At 42.8% G+C, this 20,658-nt stretch overlaps 1 protein-coding gene across 1 annotated transcript in view; it reads left to right on the plus strand.

Moving 5' to 3' along the window:
- The window catches only part of LOC113153544 (ephrin type-A receptor 7), a 128,207-nt gene that overhangs the window by 31,575 nt on the left and 75,974 nt on the right, over positions 1-20,658 (plus strand). Inside the window, exon 3 of the mRNA XM_026347223.1 lies at positions 932-1,604. Within this exon, the coding sequence (XP_026203008.1) occupies positions 932-1,604 (673 nt within the window). The remainder of the gene's footprint in view (positions 1-931; positions 1,605-20,658) is intronic.

Here is a 20,658-nt window from a genome sequence, read left to right on the forward strand (position 1 = left end):
CTGTGATTAATGAATTAGTATCCTATGATTCACCCATGTGTGGTGTTCTGCCCCCTTTTTTTCCTGTGAACTCTGTCAGTGTCATTAGTGTACAACTACTGGTCTTTGATCAGATGCTTTAATTACCTTTAACTGGACTTTTTCTTAACTGAAAGTAAATCAGGCCACTATTGAGCATACCTGTCAGCAGATTTACAAATAATTGTGAATTATACAAATCAATAAAGCTACAAAACTCCTTTAATCCATGTTAAGATCAATACACAGACGTCTGTTTTTGCTGATCTTTGGAACAGAAACACTTATCAACATTTCAATATACCAATATTTGACATTTTGACAAGAGACTCTTTGTCAGCAAAATACATTATCTAGATTAAACAGGTTTGCATGTGACCTCTATCACTGTCTCAGACCTCACATTAGTTTTACTTTAGGTCATTACTTGAGTGAAGAGTGTAGATAGTAGTATTTAACATTCTACTTATACGTCATTATGTTCAGAGCCAAAAGCCACAGAGATCAAAATAAACTAGCTGGAAACGTGACTAAGGTCTGAACCACAGTTTCATCCACATCACCCAAAGGTGACGTGATGACTCACATTGTGCAGTTTTTCCCTTTCTATGTTACGTTATTAGACAGTCTGAGTGGCAATTTTCATGCACCCACTCATCAGTTTATGTCATTACACTATTAACCTGAAGTGACTCGATTCTTTGTTTTGTGACTTTTGTTTTTATTATGTCTGTTGTCTTTTATCCACCTTTTTTCTGCTTCCCTGTGTCATAATGCTGTATTTCTGTTTTTTTTTTCATGACACTCGCTGCTTCCTCTTGTTCTCCTTTCCTCTCTGCCTCTTAACTACTCCTTCACCTAAACTTCACTTTGTTCCTCTCTCCTAATTTTTCCTTCTGCATTCTTTCTCCAGTGGGAGGAGATAAGCGGTGTAGATGAGAAGTACAAGCCCATCCGGACGTATCAGGTGTGCAATGTGATGGAGCCCACTCAGCAGAACAACTGGCTGCAGACTGGCTGGGTGGCGCGACGAGGCGGCCAGCGCATTTTTGTGGAGCTCCAGTTCACATTGCGTGACTGCAACAGCATCCCTGGTGTAGCAGGCACCTGCAAAGAGACCTTCAACCTACTCTACGTCGAGACAGACAGGGACCTTGGGGGCGTGACCCGAGAGGACCGCTACACCAAGATCGATACCATTGCTGCTGACGAGAGCTTCACGCAGGGTGACTTGGGTGAAAGAAAAATGAAGCTGAACACAGAGGTGCGCGAGATTGGCCACCTTAACCGTAAGGGCTTCCACCTGGCGTTCCAGGACGTCGGTGCCTGCGTGGCCCTGGTGGCTGTGCGGGTGTACTACAAACGCTGCCTTGCCACTGTCCAAAATCTAGCAGTTTTCCCAGACACTGTGGCTGAGGCGGCTTTTGCCACACTGGTAGAAGTGCGCGGCACCTGTGTCAACAACTCTGAGGTTGACATGGATAGTCCTCCCAGGATGCATTGCAGCGCCGAAGGGGAATGGCTGGTCCCCATTGGGAAGTGCAGCTGCAGCGCCGGCTACGAGGAGGGACACAGCAGCTGTGAAGGTAGGGAGTGGGTGAACACAGTGGGATGGATAGATGAAAGAGGATAGACAACAAAGATGCAATAAAATAAATAAAAGAACACAGAAAATTATGATGAAACAAAACAACAAGGAGAAACTTGAGAATGAAAAATGAGGGAAGTCACATTTATGACTTGTATTAGATTTTGTATATTTTTCAGAAAAATATTTTGATTTATTTTGACCAGTTTCGTGTTCTCTGGCTTTTTTTAATTTTCTATTCTAGAGTTTCAGTATAAATGAAGACAAAGTAGGATGAGTCATTTCACCACCTCCAAAGAAAGACTTCAGCAAGTTAATTTGAATCAGGAACCTGAAATGATCTCAACCCAGTCATCTCAATAAGATGAAGAATTTCGCTTTCAAACTGAAGCAGATAAACGGCAGATGGAAATTGGAAGTGAGAAGAGAGGGCGTTCAGATTTGGAGCACATAGAAGAACAGATTAGAATGGAGGGTAGATGAAAGAGAGGAAAGAATGATCCAAATGAAAAGAGACTGTAGCTAAGAGGAAATACTGTAAGAGTGAAGGAGAATGAGGAGTAATTACATGCACATTAAGAGAAATCAAAAAGTCTGTTTGAAAGGTTGGAGTCAAAGAGAAGGAGAAAGAGTGGACATTTGGGTTTTTTTCCCCTATTCATTTCACTTTAAGTCGTGCCTTCTGTGCTGTGGGTCCCTTTTTTTTTATTACTTAGTTTCATGCATATGGTGTCTGAGTGTTGTCACACATATTGACATGTGAGGCATGGTATGTGAACTGTGAGGTTGAACACTCTCAACAGCTTTAGTGTGTGTGTGTAAGAGAGAGACTTTTTCCTCACTCCACTGCTTTTCTTCTAACATTTGCATATAGTAATGACCTACACACACACACACACACACACACACACACACACACACACGTGCATGAAGCATTGTCAGTGGGTGTGCGTAGGGTGTCGCTCTCTGACGTATTGGATTCTTTTGTCACAATTGCTCATACAACAGCAGCAGTTTGATCATCTGACTGTTGCTGTGAGCTTTCACACTCCATCTTGTATTGTTGTGCAATGCAATGTGGGTGTTGGAGTCACCGGACAGCAGACTGTGTGCTCAGCTCCTCGTAGTTCTAATTCATTGTTATTATTGGAATTTAACTTTTATGTTGTTTCTCTTTAGTCTAATGGCCTCATGTTCTGTATGTGACTTTCACTACCGTCAGCTGAGTTTTTATGCAATGCAATGTGCCAGTAAATGTCAAGATAATTACACTCGATGAGACAAGGCAACACAAACGGGGATATTTGAATTACTGTGTCGGGCTGTCCTGCCAACAATATAATTAAATTGGAAGAAAAGCAGAATTGAGAAAACTGTAAAGGAAACACAGGCAAGACAAGTGAAATGGAAGACCAACTGATTAGAACGTATAAAGTACTAGCTGGTGTGAGATTGGGATGGAGGGGATGATAATTGAGGAAAATCAAGGTTCCCACAAGAGAGATGCCAGATGTAAGGTGGTAGAGACAGAAATAAAGGACCTGCAAATGTATGTTGTTCACAGAAGTAGTGTTAGAGGTTTTTAAAACGTACAGAGAGGAGTTGGTAGGAGCAGCCAAGAAAGGGAACTAATGATACAATTTGTGCAACCACACTGATTTCAAGTCGAGCAGAACATTTGCTCGGTTGCAGAATTTCTAGTCCCAAGTGTTTGACAGTTGGAGATAACTACTGTTCACTCATATTGGCAGTTGGTCTTTGTGCAAACAAAGTATGTGTTGCTTGACCTGCTTTTTGTAATCACAGCGATGCTTTTACAGCAATAAAAGCTGAGCCGAGAACATTAAAATCTGAGAAACAGACAAACCAACGCAGGCACTGAGCAGACAGATGATGAGCTACGAGGAAAAACGGGGAAATGCAGGAGAACGGACGAGGAGGGAAAATTTAGTTTCTAACAAGAGAACAAAAAGTTTTTTTACATTTTTAAGGAACCACAGACCTAAAGGGAGAAAAGCACACGTAAGGCATGTCGCCAGTGGAGCGGGTGGGGTGAAGTATCTTTGGTGCTCAGCCTTCCCTCGTCTAGTTTAGTGACTAACAGTGTGGTCTGCATTTGCTTCTACACTTATATCCACACACACACTTTCCCTGTAATGCCTAATTTCTCAGTCCAGCTGTAATGGTATGAATATGCAGCCCCAACCCCGACATCTCCCACTGCAGCAGCGCTATTGATCAGCCGTAATGCTCCACTAAACTGAGGAATTGCGCTGGGACTGCTCATATGCACATATATAGCTAAGGACACACATTTAGTAGTGCACTGTGGTGTAGTGTGTGCAGCTACACAGCAAACATGCACACTGCATTTGGTTTAATTGTGTGTGCAGAAGAAAGGCATGTGTGTATGTACCTATATAAATGGATAGTGCATTTTACATCTGTGTGTGTGTGTGTGTGTGTGTGTGTGAGAGTGAGAGTCACACTTAAGCACAGTATGTGTACATGGGGGACACGCATGACCAACTACTATGAAACATAATATAATGAATGCAAAGCAGGCAATCATGGCATAACATAACCCTAATGTTCAACTAAATTCTGTGTGTGTTTATATACAATTTGTGCAGGTTCTGCAGCTACGTCTTGTTTACTCCTGGGTCTAATTGTGTAAGTGAGTGAGTGCAAACACACCAAGTGTCTCAGCGCGGGTCAATAATATTGAATAGCCAGTGAGTAGCCACTGATAATGGATAAAGCAGATAGTGTTGTGCTGCTGAGAGGAGGATTATTACCACACACAAAGTAACAGTCATGCTAAACTAACAGACAGTGTTGTCATAGTGCATAGTGCTTCTCTAACCATTGCTGTTATTTTATTGCTGATACAGACATAATTAACAAATAGCTCACTGCCTGAATTGAACTTAATTTGACAAGATACAGCTAATGGTCCAAATTTGTAATGTGTCAAGGGAGAAATCAGTGTATGTGTGGGAATCAGAAACACTGTGTATGATAACATACATACAACAACCTGAACATACAGAGGCTTATGTCTAACTTCATTGCTGCTGTACATGCTGGGATGCTTTCCCATATACCCGACTCAAGCACAGCATCATCTGACTTTTAAAGTTAGGCTCTGAATTATTTATAAGAAAGACTTAAATTCACTGCAGTACCCAAACCTGACAAACCATCAGCAAGGTCATAGGTAAAAATCATCATCTAATAACAGCAATCAGTGCGTTTGGTTTCACTCAGTGTGCATACATATCTGAATTGTTTTCTGATTCTAGTGAAACTGTATATTATGTTGTTGATATGGTTTTGTTCCATTTGTTCTTCAAATCAAGTTAAGTGAAAGTGAAAGAGAAACATTTAACCCTCAGCTTCTCTCCTGACTCTGGTGACACTTTGACCAGCTCGTAGTTATATGATCAGGAGTATACTGTAGATGTGAAGGAGAATATTATCAAAAAGCTTCACCTTGTGCGTTCCCAATCCAATCTACTACTACATGCGCTGTTCACAGGATGCTCAGAGTGATGAGCACACACATGTTCACCAATCTCATTATGAAATACCACGGGCAGGAACAGACCAAGGGGGAAAAGATAAATTATGTAATAGTTCACCTCGCAAACTCTGCATTATGCATGGATATTTGTGTGTTTTTGTGTGTGTTTCTGTCACACTCATGAGCTCCATCCTGTTCTAATTAAGACAGGCTGATCTTTCTATGTAATTATGGAGTGTGGTGCGTGCTTTCAGCAGATTCTCTTATTATCTCTGTTGTTTGCTGCTTCACAATCCAGCTCCAGGCACATTCACCACCCTGCTATTCCTTCCTATTGCTCTCCATCCCTCTGTAATTTACTACACGCCTTCCTTCTCCTCCCCTTTCCTCCCTTACTTCTTTATTTCGCCCACACGTTTACCCCCCCCCCCCCCCCCCACAAACACTCCCTACACTGCAAAAGATGTGTGCACTTAATTTCTATCCCACTGATCTCAGCAGTGCTAACACCTATGTTCGTTTGCCTCCTCCACCTCCTCATTTTCTCCTTACCCCCCCCCTCCCCATTTTTGACTTTATATCGCTCTTCTTTTCAATATTCTCTTTGACTTGCTGTTTCTGTCTCTCCCTGCCCCCTGTGGGCGACCATGTGGCAGGGTGAGATGGGGTAAGGCAGGGTGAGTCAGGTTAACAGGCTGAAATCTGCTGCAGAAGCTTGGAGGTTTATCTGATGTATGTGTGTGTGAGAGAGAGAGAAAGGGAGAGTGTGTGTGTATGTGCATTCGTGTGCATGCTCAAAATCTGGCACAAGTGCCTAATCATATGTTTCTGAAGTCATTCCCTCTGTTGCACTCCTTCCTCCCTCTGTCTGCTGTCACTTCTTGTCATGTCCTTATCAACCCTCCCTCATTCTTTTTGTCTCAGACAGAAGCTGCCTCAGATTTTTCTCTTTGACTTTTATTTTCTTGAGCCTTGCATTCATTGCTTACCTCCAGCTGATTTGTGCCTCTTTACAAAAGCCCCTTCTCCAAACTGCTATCGCCCACCCACCCTCTTCTTTCCCTCTCCAGTGTTTGACTGCTCGTCCATTCCTCTTCACTCTTTTATCACATTTTTTACCCCTTTCTCTTTACACCAGCTCTCCCTGGCTTGGTGCCACTCCTGCCCATCTGGTGCTCCTATCCCCATCCCCCCCACATCATTCTCCTCTCCAGCCATGTCTCCTGCTACTGTTAGTCATCGCTCTCCCCAGCTTTCATTTTAAATAATTCACATACTCCTGGGAGAATGACAAATGTGTTCTTTTGAGCCCAGCATCTGATGTATTTATTTAGCCAGCAAGCCATACAACAAGTGGGCAGACAGCACAAATATACACAAGCACTCGCACACACTTTAAAAAATGTTGAAACATCCCCACATAGACATGCAAGCACCTACATGCGCATGCTCAGTAGCAGGAGGACCATTAAAATGTCCCATGTCTATTGAAAGTGTGAGCAGGAGGGAGGCCAATCATTCACCATTCATCCTTGTCCTCCCTACCTTTACCTAGGGAGAGTGAAAAGAGGACAGAAAGGAGAAAAGGAAAAAAATGAAGGGCATTTTGTGGACGAAGATGAAAATGTTAAGAGGAAGGTGGGGCAGTAGAAATATAGGAAGAGGAATACACAGCATTGCAGTAAAGAGCTGCCGGAGAGTTCTTGTGGTTGTGCTGTTTGTTAGTCACTCTGCATAAGAGCTGAATGCATAAAATATGATTTCAAACACACACAATAATAGTGTGGAGAAGTGGCTGTGAGAGAGGGGAATGGGGGAGGGGGGAGGACGGGTAATGTAAACTGAAAAGACGGAGGACGGTGACAGGAAAAAGCAGGAAGACATGAGAGTAGAATGAAAGTAAAGATGAGCGTCAGGGTTAAAGGTGTGTTGATGTGGAAGAGCAGAAGAATGGGGAGGGGGGGCATCAGAAATACATACAAGAAACAGTAATGAACACGGCAGAAAAAGATAAGAGAACTTTGACCACAGGCAGAATGAGTGAGAAGATGAGTTGAACCCACAAAGTACAGAGCGTTACCTCCGTCCTTCTTCTCTCACTGTACGTCTTTCAAGCCCCCACACCAGAGTCATGAATTAAATACGGCCGACATGAATGCATCAAAGTTAGAAAAGGTTGGCATCCAGCTTAATCATGTTGCAAACTCCCCTGACGTGACAGTCGGATTTCTCTCTGGTTCACTTACTTACGACCACTGAGCTGAATCAAACATTCAGCTAAACATGGAAATGTCCTGTAAGGAAAAACGTGACGGGGACGATGGTTCAAAAGGAGATGAACAAAATGAGACGGTTTTGTTTCTAGTCACACCAGTTCCTCCTTTGTTTTTACTGCCTTGTTTTATTTTCTAAGGGATTTTACATTTTTCCAGTCATTCTAAGACTGCTCCAACATTTCCGAGGAGTGATGCAACACATCCGAACGTGTATAATATTACTCACTGTAGGAGTTGAAATTAGTTCACATTAGGTGCTCCTGATTAAATCACTGGGTAGAAAAATCAGATGTAAGCCTAGTATAGTAAGAAATTTAAATATCCCTGTGGAGAAATTGTGTTATTCAGCAGATGCTCAATAACACAATACTGTAGATATCGTATACGGTGAAGACAAGGAGGTATAAATCAAAATGGAACAATGAGGGAAGATTAACAGTGCAGCCGGTAAGTGCGGCACCATTTTTCACTCCTTCTAGCGAACATATTTATCAGACTTATGGAGTAAGAAGCGTTATTTGCATTCAGTGACACTGCATGTTTTTACAAAGTGTTGCTCTCCTGTAAAAACCATGTATCTCCAAATTGTCGATGCAAACTGAAGAAATACATTTCTTTTATAGTTTGAGTAAATGTTCCCACCTTTTAAAATAAATTATTTAAAACTATATTATCTGAGACTCAAACCGCCCCCCCTGAGAGCTGATGCTCTTGACTGTGGGCCACAGTTGCTGACAGTGCACAGATTGTGAATCCCGAGTGAACATCTCCGACATTAAAGGTTCCTTGAGGACAAGCTGTCTCTTGGCCTGAAGATAAATTCTAAGTCTGATTATGTCAGACTCTGTAATTCTTCGTGTCCCGACCTGACACAGCAGAAAGACGCCGATGCCTAAGACAGCTTACAAGTGCTTCTGTGTGTTTACAGGGAGAGATTTAGTTGAAGAGCTCTTTTTCCTGGGCTCCAGGGAACAGAGTATGAAGATGTGGAATTACACTCCAAATATGCACACAAGCATATGCATGCTGCCTGGCTATCATTCATGTGCATCCGTCATCTGCTGTTAAAAATGATATATTGTAGGTGAGAAGCCACTGTCAAGCAATTGCCCCGCTGGCCCACAATCACCTCTTTCCATCCTCATTCAACCTCCACTAATAACTTTCCATCTGTTCAAAATTGATGTGAGATCAGTGTATAGATCTGTCTGCCCCCACTTAACCTTGGTGAAACGTACTTATTCTGTCAAAATGCTCAAAAGACAGTGAGCGTAGAAGTGCGCACACACACACACACACACCTGCACTTATTAGGAAGTAAGGAATGGCATTAAAGCAGTGATTATTTTTAGCATAGTCTCATTGTAATCACAGGAGTGAAATGAAAAAATATCTTTAATATATCCGGAGGTGTGAAGTCAAAGGTCGCTGGATTTGCAGAATAGATCTTAGAGATGTTTTGTTACACATTTAAATGACTCAATCCATTGTGTGTTTTGGAGTACTGAGTCTTTGAACCGTCTTTGATTGACATTTTTTTGTCACAAGTGACTGGGTCACATGACATTTGAGAGTCATACATACATAGTAGTATTTCAATTGATGTAAACAAGATAGAGGCTTTGGAAGTTGGAGCTCATGTGAAGCAGTCAGCCATGCAAAAAAAAGGAAATAGGACAGGATTCTCTGAGATCTACTAGTAGATTCTGGTGGAAATCACGGTGGTGATGGGGAGAAGGTCTGAACAACAGCTTGCTATATCAATTCAAGACGTGTGACGTCCTGTAATTGGCTTGAGGGACGCATAGAGATCATTGGTCAGATATGGAGACGTCTTTTGTTCATTTTCTTAATTTCATCTTTGTTCTAGCGAGCTTCTGAGTAACTCCGCTATACAGTTACTGTATGACTTGAATGTCACAATTCTTTACTCCATTAATGTGCACTGGTACAAAGGCATACGTGTGTGTTTCCATGTGACAGTGCTGCCATCACTGTATGATACTACTGTGTATGAATCTGTGTGGTTGTGTACCGGCTGTTGTTTCTGTATTCACAGCTCGGCTGAGGGCCCTGCCGTGAGGACAGAGTGCCTGCCCCCCTGGCTGCACAGTGGGCCTGGCACGCCAGCCTGTGCCAACTTAGTTTTCCATCCCCCTGCCTTCCCCATTTTGCTGTCATTTGTTATCACCCTCCCTATCGTGCAGCCTCCCTTGCACATACTGATACACAGACACACACACACACACACAGTCCACATCCCAATGTAAATGAATGGCATTTCCAGGGACACCTGTGCCTCTGTGCTCTGAACCCCCCCCACACGCATGCATGCACACGTGCATGTAAATGGACACCAGGATTTCTTAGACATGTCTATTTGCATATCCACACACTCACATGCAGCACATGCAAGCTCACAAGCACACCAGAAACAAACAACACCACATATGCATGCTCAGACATGGGCTTACTCCCACTCTCTCGCAGGCTTATGTGTGTTATTTGTTCATAACCCACTCCATCTGTTTCTGTCTTCACGCCTAACTAAGGTCTGCCTACCACTCAGCACACACACAGGCACACACTCATTGTTTTGATGTATAATCATGCACGGTTCCACAAACACCTGTAGTCCTCATATTGACTAAACAACCCATAATCCCCTTGGATGGACAGGCTCATTAGCACTCAGACACTCACGTAAAAACATAAAGAGATGAATCTAGAAAAAAAAACGTATGATTTAGATTCTGGTAGAGACTTTTTTTGTACACACACTATCAATAATTGTTTCATGCTTTTTACACAGAGTGACATGTCCCTCTATTCTGCTTTTTCTCTCTCTCTCTCTCACACACACACACTGACACACTCACACAGGGGAGCAGTGTGAAGTGATTGGCATCCTGAGGCGAGTGTTATGGGTGACATTTCCACTGTGCTCTGGTATAGAGGTCTCCTGCAGAGCCTGTGGTCCACTGGCACACCGAGAGATTGGGGGCGTAAGGTGGGTGGGGGTGCACAGGTGGAGACGCAGAGGAGGATACCGAGAGGATTGCAGAGATAATGTCAGATGAATTGTCACAACACACATGCTTTAGAACAGAGATGCATTCAAACCACATTCTGCTGAATCTAATCGTGTTTATTTATTTGGAGCTTTTTGGCTTATGTCAGTTTTATTCCTTTAGGTTTCTAAAAGTTATTCAAATAAACAACTAATTGGGAAGTGAAAATTACTCACAAGAGGAATGTATATCACATTAGGTTATGGCTTTCGTTTTAAGAGGAGACAAGTCAAAAATATTTGGGACTACAGCTTTTTACTAATATATTTTCATCCTAAATCCAATATTACTGCCACAATATTCTTGATCTTTACTATAGTGACATTATACTAAACTCTTATTGTTATTATTTTTAACCTATTTCAATCAACTGCTTATGAAATGATGCATATAACCGCTGGCCTGGTGGAGTTCGCACTACACAGGTAGCAAGCGTGTCTCTCCCGCTTCCTGTATTCACTTTCTCACCCTGTCTCACTATGTGTTGTGGTGCTCACTATCCAGAACAATGTAAATCTACTGTTGAATTAGTTATTTTCCCTCCCTATCATCCATCACACAGGGCACACTGAGGGGGTGGAGTGCGGCGAGTCTGTGTGGCTCAGCGAACCATCGCCATGTTTGCACAGATTGAAAAATCAGACACAGGAAAACACAAGTTCACACATGCCTGCTTATGTGCATTTCTGATAGGAAACACCCGCATACTTCCAATACACACTCATATGTGCACACACACAATCTCACACAAAGGGAGTACTGGTTGCTGGGCTTATACATGTGTACACACAAGCTGTACTTTACAGTTTGGTCTCTGTACAGTTTATTTGTTTGCAATGTGTGTGTTTATTGCAGAGGACTGTTGTCCTTGTGTCTGTAATGCACAGATAATACCTGGCTGCTAATGGACAAACACACCCATGCATGTTTGTTCACACGGATGCCCGGTGTCTTTTGTCATTACACATGGAAATTAATTCAAGTATGTGTATATATAAACACAGTGGAATGCTCCTTTTTTATTTTGGCTATTTTGTGTGTATGTCTTGGCAGTGAGAAGCATTATGACACACACACACACACGCATACCAAATCAATGGTGTGTGTGTCATATGGCTTTAACTGGCCCTGCTTGTGGTGATTGATGGTGTATTTATGAAGCCTCTTTCCGTGCTCTGTATCAAGGACTGCAAGCATCATCCAGTCCAATGGAGAGAAGGATGGGTGGATCAAGGGATGACAGAGGCAATGGAAGGACGGAGGGAGGATGGATGGGTGGAGGGAAGGATGAGGCAGCAGAACAGAGGGATTTAGGGATGGAAGGAGAGTCAGAGGTGGACAATGAGAGAAACAGGGCCACCTGCTTGGAGGGAAGGTCAAAGTCAGCGGGGATGGTTGGAGTTCTGCTGCGCCAGCGTTATGTCACATAAACAAACGCACATACACTCGGTTAGGTCATTTTTTAAAAAAGAAAATAGCCTGTTGTCACTCACTGACGAGCATTAGATAAAGTACTGTAAAACTAATAAGACATGATGCGTCAGCTTGTTATGTTGGTATGTGATGGCCTGTTGTCTCACCTACGAACGTGACAGCTCATACCTTTAGTCTTTAATATCCTCATGCATGCACATGCTCGCACACACTCCGCCACGCATGCAAACAGGCTTGGCTCTCCTGCCGTTTTTATTTCTTTCCCAGTGTTGTCTCCTCTAGGCAGCGCCATCTATCCTAAGTCGTTATTCTCATTTGGCACGAGGATAAATCTCATCCCAGTTTATGAGGCAGCAATTGTAAGCCAGATAGTGGTAGATCGACCAGCCAGCAAACTATTAGACAGAAAGACAGATGGGCAGAGGAGGGACAGACGGCAAAAACAAGCAGACTAGCTGCTAAAGAGGAAGATGAATAAGCAGGCAGGGACACTGTAAGACAGACACACACATTTGCTAACTGTTAGAGAGAAACATTTTGCATGACAGGTTGGCAGGTTGAAGACAGAATGGAAGCAGATTGGAGTTTCGGCAGCACAAACATATCAAGGTAGAGTTGCTTTCGGGGCTTAAATGATGTCCTTGGTTGAGTTGGAGCTCAAGAAATAGTTTCTTAAATACGTTTGGACAGTAGAGAGTTGACATTAAAACACTCTCTTCTCTTACACACTGGTGTCACGTTCCACATTTACACAAACAGGCGACGAAACCAAGGAGACTAGCTCACCTAAAGGTCTATACTGTAGTTTGGTGACTATAGTTACAACATGGACATATGACATATTTGATTTCTTTTCCCAGTATAGAGTCGTTCCCGTGTTCACTGCCTTTTACGGCTTCAAGTGTGTAACTAAAGCTTCAATTTTCAGCTTTTAAAGGCAATATGTGAAAACCTGTATTGACTATATAAAAATATGCAATAGTACCCCGGTTCCTATCTGGTTAAAATGTGTCACTGCCAGCTAAAGGTGATTTCAGCTAGCATTGACAAAAGGCAGTTTCCTGAACAGTGACCTGCAAATCTTTCGAGTTACTGTTGCCTTCAAAAGGCTGCTGCTCTGTATGTGGTAAGTGCACTGGTCAGGGAGGCCTGCAGAAGGCTGTCAGAGCTGTAAGTGGCAATAAAGGAAGTGAAGGCTCCCACTTTCTCCCCTTTTGTACTTCGTTCATCCTCTAGGCACCCATCTCCTAAGGGTTGAAATTGACCTGGGAGAAGATATCCCAGTGGGATCAGCTGCACTACTAATAGAAATGAAGGGAGTTCCTTTGTCAGTTACAATTTTGTTAAAATGCTGTTTTCTTTAGGACACATTTCTTCTTGTCAGTCCTTCAATGTGCTTGCTGAAATAATTGTGCCCTTTATAGCTTTTACATTGTATTATTTTAAGTGATCATCCTGTACGCCCTTAGGGACCGGTAATTTCCAGAATCAAATGCTTAATTTCAGTGGAATTAAAGCAATACACAGCCTAGTAATGAAATCGTTTTGAGTGGGTCATGTATTTGCTTAGTGTGTGACGACTTTGTTGAAGTGATTTCTCTTCTTTCAGTCTGATGTGTTAATTTTCAAGACATTTACTGCAGGTGCAGCAGTTCGGTGCAGCAGATGCGTTTGTGCCTGTTTGCCGACCTGCCTGGCTGTCATGGAGGTGATGTCCTCTCTCAGGATGCGACAAATTGACCTGGCCCCCGGGGCAGCCTGAGGGGACACTGCTGACTGTTCCTATACAGTCTTCTGTGACTGTCATCTGCAGAAAAGGCTCTGCCAGCACATCTTACTTAACCAACAGGGGAGAACACACTCAAGGATGGTTTACAGTGAAACGTGAAGAGAAGACTATTTAGCATGTGTTTATTTTGCTTCCATGGAGATAACTTATTCATGGATCTTATAATTACCAACAGCATTCTCTAGAAATAACTATATACCACAGCATATTTTAATAGGGAAAACAGAAGAGGTCCTGACACTACATACATACACAGTAGCACCACCTTTAACAGAGTAAGAGATAACCTGGATGTTGTGGTATTTATTTGATAAAATAGGCAGTTTGGGACATTTCTAGGAAATGACTGAGAAGTTAAGAGGGATGTGAAATGAAGTATAATCACAAAGTGTTGATGCATTTAGCAAAGAGTGCAGTCAAATTTGCTCATCGACACTTTGCCTGATTCAGGTATTTCTGGTAAAAGCTTTCTGTAGTATTTAGCCAATATGTGTCTCCAAGCGTAGACGGTTTTAGTGCCACGGTTATTACGTGTATTTGTGCGTACGTCTTGAGGGAGTCGTGCTAGTGGCAGGCCTGCTTTGGCGTCCCCTCCATCTGTGTGCTTTGTGCTATGCTTCCCCAGAGGCCCTTACACACACTCTGATGGCACATCAGAAGCCTCCACCTATAAACACTAGCATCAGTAACTACTCTCTCTCTCTCCTCGCTGGCTGACTGTTGTTTATATGGCTGTAAAATTCAATTAGGCTGCAGGGGAGCGGGCCGGCCTGTATTACTGCCTGCCAGGGTGACATTTCATTTGCAATGAATCATGGGCCAGAGGAGGACCGGACCAGCGAGCAAAAACAACACTTCTCCTCCTATCTGTCCTCTTCTTCTTGTTCTACTCTGTACTTCACTTACTTTACACCATCTCCACGTCGCTCTGGTGCATAAACCTTTCTCTTTTTTTCTCCACCCCAAGTTGTGATGCTAAGAAAACTGTCAAATCTCGCTCTAGGTTACTGTTTGCTTTCCATTTGACTGTTGTATATATAACTTTGACTGCTTCTCTTACTGCTCCTGAAAACTTCCAGTTTACTTTTATCAGGATTGTCACGTGATGGCTCATTGCTTTATCACGCTGGTCTTTCTATTTCTCCCTCCTACACAAGACACTTTCATCTTTGCTCCTCTGTTCGTTCATTGCTCCACACCACTGAGGAATTTAGCCATGGCGATCCTTTGTTCTCACCTTACCTGCCTCAATTTGATTGAGGCCAGGACCTCAACATTTTAGGTCCACTTCTCTGCCTACCAGAATTCCCTAAATGAAAAAGTCTAAAATTTTAACATGCATCAGTTTGACCGACACAAACAGTGTCAGGCCACTGGCGCCACTGAGAGGGTCGGAAACAAAACTGGCTTTGTCTGGGGACCTGAAAAAGTACTGAATATAATTTTCTAAGAGCCTTATTGCAGTGGAGATTGCAAGTCAGAAATTTATGAGTTTAAGGAGTTCCCCTGCATGAATCGTGGGAGTGTGCTGACTGCATTATTTTAGAAAATATTTTACAAAATCCAAGCCAATTCAAGTCCACAGCGACAACGTTCAGATGAGAAATCACCTCTTGTGCTCATTAAGGTGATGTATACAGTCGAATGAATGGGGTGGCATTGAGAAAAGCAATAATGTTCTAAATGAATGCGTAACCTGCTTCTCTGATTACACAGCAAAGGGATTCTACATAAATCGAGGATCAACTGTGAATAATCTAATGCAACCACATCCATGCTGAGAAGGTTTCAGTGCTGCCCTCGGAGGTGTGCTGAAAATAAACCAGTTATCCTGAAGATTTGAATTCAGTCTACCAAAAACAGGCCTGCGACTCATTTTGGGTTCAGGCCTGTAATTCAAAGAAACCCAATGTACACTACGTATTAATAATGCATGTTAAGTGTTCAGATTTTAGCTCTGGTTTGTTCTTTTGTCCTTTTGAGTACAAAGTTTTATTCTGTTTATGTGAGTCAGGAGTGTTTCAGAGCTAGTGTAAGTCTCTCCGGTCCTGACATTGTGCCCACCAATGTCAAGGCTATTTACTGGACTGAGATAACCTCTCCTTCCAGCCCTACCACCACTGTGATTGATAAGATCTGAGTGTCTGTTGCAGATTGATGGTTTGGCATTTAAAAGTGGACATGCATTGTCTATACTGTGATGGTCAGTTCTTATTAGACTCTGAACACTTTATGTTCCTATAAAACTCTTGTGCCCCCTGTTTACCAGCAGTGTGATTGTCATGTGACATAGAAATGCTGAGTTTAACTTCTTAGATAGGAACGGATAGGAAGCGGTAAATTTACAGTGACATCGGAGACCTAAAACAGTGTGGTAGGGAGGTTCACTACAGGTGACACCTCCGATAAGGAGCTCAGGGAACAAGCACTAAATTCTCTGCCTTCTCCCACAGTGCAATGCACTTCAGCGGGAGAGAGCCATTGCTGACCTTCAGGTGTCAGTATTTGCATGTTATCAGGCGGATATGTTTATGTGCTTGTGCTTGCACATGTGTGATTGTGCTTTGAACTCAGCTTATAAAAATGTTTATATTCCAGTAGCGTACTCGCTAAATCATTCTGTCTTCACCTCTCTTTCTACTATTGCTCCCTCTCACATGCTTCCAGTTTAGGGATGAGCCCCGTGGGGAAGGTGATCTTTATTTAAATCCAGTTGTCTGTGCTCTCTCCTAATCTCCTTCCTCAGAAAGAAGGGATTTCTGCCCTTTTGCTCACTGATGTGACTTACACCAGCAGGTGCATGGAATGGATGGAGGGATGAAGGGGTGCAGGTAAAAGTGAGTGATGGGAGATGGTTAGGATACAGGAACGCAAGTAAGGGACTGTAAATGAAAGATTACGTGGGGTCTGTGGTTTATATGATGTCATTTGGTGTGTTGTTGCATTTTAGTTAACCTATAGTGCCACACTGATATATTATGAAAGAATTTTGAATTATAAATGTTGTACCTTTGGATGATACCCATGTGATTTGCACAGATTTATAGTGCAAAATCAAAATCGACCAACAAAAAGCAAGTAAGACACACATTGGATATACAGTACAGTACTATAATACTGTAACTAAAAGAATTTATGAAGACATTTATTAAATACACATCATGGAAGTGTTGTCAAATGGAAAGGTTGAGGTTTAGGGAAAGAGCATTAGTTAGTGTCATTTAGAAAAATGCATGTTACATATGTGTCTTTGTAGGTTGATGTGTCAGCTTCTCTCTCACTTTGTGTGCATGTGCAGTGTTTTTAACAGATCAGATCAATCAGTTATTTCCACCTAGAGGGTATTCCCACATGCATGAATTCTGTGGCTCTAATTAAAGTTTGACTAGCACTCTGGGTGACACACTCAGCGTGTTCTCCGCTCTGCATCGGCCCAGGCATTCTGCATGGTCAAACAGCATTACAGAGATAATTCCTATTACTCCTACCACCCTAACTCTTCATCCCCCTGAGTCTCCTTTCAACTTTTTCCCTCCCTCCCTCACTCTGTCTCTCACTTTTGCTCTATCCCATTTGCTTGCTCACCCTCCCCAACTTTCTCCCTGTCTTCATCGCTCTTCTTCATCCTTCACTTGTTCTTTCTCAAAGACAAAAAGTTTTCCACCCCTGTTTGAGGGATTGGATCGATCCATCCTCAGACCTCCTGCCAGCATCCTTGACTGCTGGGATGAACCATTAAACTCCACATGGGGGTGCTACGCCTTGTTCCTCCCCGTGTTCTCCTTGACTTGTCTTCTTCGGCATCCCCATCGCTCTCCTATGCCTCTGACACTCTGATTCTGCCTGTATCTCTCCGTGTTTGTCTCCTTCATTTATGTGTGCACTAGCTCTTTGATCAATACCTTTACTTCCTTTTGACTTTTCTCTCCGCTTGTCTGGGCTTCTCCCATGCCCCTGCGTCCTTCAGCTGATGTGTGTTTGTCCGAGGACCTCCCTGCAAGTCGCAGGGGGAAGATGCCAATTAGTGCATGGACACAAGATACTTTGGCTGTCAGCTGCTGTGTCTATGTGCTCAATATGACTTTGTTTCTGTTTGATAAGTTCCGCATTGTAAACTGCAACAAACATACAACCACAAAAGTTAGGAAAGATTAGTGTTTGTGTGTGTTTGTGTGGGTGGATGTGCGTATTTGGCACTGCAGCCTAGAAAAGCCCACCCCCAGATAGCATGAGTCAATACACAGTGTGAGCGAGGCAATATCCCCTGATGGCAAACCTCTTATCTCTCATCTCTTCCTTCTCTCTTTCTCTCTTTTTGTCTCTCCATCACTCTGCTTCTCTGTGTCACACTGTCTCTCTCTCTCTCTCTCTCTCCACTTCCACTCGTGTGTGTCTTTCACCCATAGGATGCCCTATAAACACCCCTGGTAAGAGGGACAAAACAAAACAGATTGATGGGGAGGGGGTAAAAAAACAACGAATCAATAGAGGAGAGAACACAGAAGGTTGACATGGTGGAGCTCCCATGAGACTTTGTTTCTGTGTGCACTTGCGAGACAATGAGACGGTGAGCCTGAATGAGAGCAGCTTGTCAAATGTGGTTTGAGTCCATATTGACATTTGCTGTCACCTCTCGATCACATACGTTAAAGTATTTGACAGATGATGACAAATGTCTCATGCACACATGTAAACACACTGTAGCTAACAGGATAATTATACAGTACGCGTGTCCACTCACAAAGCCCTAACATCGCTCTCTCTGTCCCTTTCTAAACTGTCCCCTTTCCCTGCCTGTTTGTGTTCGTGTGGTGTGGGATTTGTGTTTTCTCTAACCGTGCAGAACTCTCAATTCCTGCTGCCCTGGTCCCCAAAGACATATTTGTCACTTTGTCATTTGTCATTCTGGAGTCCCCACGGCTGGCTGGCTTCTGTACGTGTATGTGTGTGTATGTTTTTATGTGTTCCGCTGGACACAGCACAGCTGCAGCTCTCATTCTGACCACATCGCTTCACACTTTAACCCCTCTTCTCTCCTTCCTTCTGCACGTACTCGCCATCTTGCCGGCCTCTCTCCTTCAGTTCTCTCTGGCTGCTCTTCCCTTCTTCATCTATAACTTTTTCCCTCTCACAGTCCCCATGATTATCCACTTGCACAAATAATGAGCAGAAAATAATGATTTTGAAATAAGCCACAGTATCATAAACAAGACTTCAAAAGGAGCACAAACATTAATTAGTACATTTGGAAAGAAACTGTATTCACTGCATTATAGACTTGTTGTCAAATTGAGCCCTCTGGCACAACACCAGACCATCAGTAAGGAAATCCTCATAGGGGGAAACGGAACCTGCTGGTTGTACAGTAGTAAACTGATCTCAGATACACAACATTAACTAATCACAAAACCTTGAAAAGAGTACAGACACAAAATAGCTCAGACCTACGCTGAGGCAGACAGACATGTTCCATACATGTGCCACCAAACTGGCATGTGTGCATATGGTCCACACGCCACAGATTGACATGCACGCCTGGATATTCCAATTATCAAACTGTACACAAACAAACACACACACACAAAAAAAAAAAAAGACGTTTGAGTTTTCTCCGTCGTCCCATGCCAGTCATTGTGTATTCATGTTGTTGTCGTGCTGTCTTCATCTCAGCTGACGCCTCCTCAGAGCCCCGCGTGGTGCCTGTCACAATCCTTTCACCTCAGTGTCAGTAAAATCTTCCCAGGAAAAAAACTCCATCATTAGCTCCTCCTCAAGGGAGCTTCCTGTGGAGTTAAATAAACATTATTTCTTTTGGAATTCCTATTTCACTGAATTTGAGGAATGAAACAACCATCAAAGCTTATCACTGGCATTGAGTTGTGGCTGGAGGGCCCTATTCCATGCTTGTAACTCTGACTGATCTTCTTTCAATTGATTAAATGGCTATTTTCATAATTTTTGCTTTGAGCTTCCATTTCCAACTATGAAACAACAATAGAAATGCCATCTTCTTTGTGATTTATTTTACAAGCATGACTGTCTGTGCATTTTATCGCTAACCAGAAAATGGCTAGGCGATTGCATCGAGCTGTCATAATGACAGCGGTGCCATTAGCGCCGGCTCCATACATGAATAAGCTTGACTGTGTCTATGTATGAGTGTGAGCTCAAGGTTTATAGACCATGCTAAATGTCCCTTGGATGAGAGCCATGTCATATGGCCGCTGTCTGACTGTTCTCTGCAGCACAGATCAGCACAGCACTGATAAAGCGTGAAGATAACAGTGGCACTAGTCAAGGACACACTCATCTCTCTCTGTGTCTTCTCTCTCATCTTCCTCCTCTTGTATAGATTTCTGTCTTCCGCTCTTGCTCTTGCTTCATCTCTCATCTTCGTCTCTCTCCAGCCCATCTGTCTCTTTTTATGCCCATGTTGTCATATTTTGATCCTTCTCTCTCTGTTTTTATTGACTTTGTCCTTTCTCCTTAGCTCTGATCTTTTTTTTCTCTCTCTCTCTGGTTTCACTGTGCTCTAGATATTTTACTTAGCTAATTCACTGTGTTACTCTCACTCCTTTATGCTCCACTTCACTCTTTGTCCTCTTGTTCAGGTCAGAACCGAGAAAGCTGTGCTGCTCTAAAGTTCTTTTATAACCTTGTCCATGCAATAAGCCCGTTTGCAGACAGAATGTGCATTTTTGTTGTGACCGCTGATGTTTGGGGCTCATATTATTTTATCCTAACTATACCCAACACGCAGCTTCATAATTAACACAGTCATATCTGATAGTGATCAGGTGTGTGCTCAGTTTTATTGTACACATATGTCTGCAGTTACAGATTAGATTATAGTGGCAGTTTAGCACAGGCCTTCAAAAAGCATAGTTTATTGATTGTTTATTGATATGTAAAGATTTCCATGTGCATCTAAAGGTTAAAGGTCAGCGTCAGCAAAA

Source organism: Anabas testudineus, chromosome 11, assembly GCF_900324465.2.
Source record: "Anabas testudineus chromosome 11, fAnaTes1.2, whole genome shotgun sequence".
NCBI lineage: Eukaryota > Metazoa > Chordata > Actinopteri > Anabantiformes > Anabantidae > Anabas > Anabas testudineus.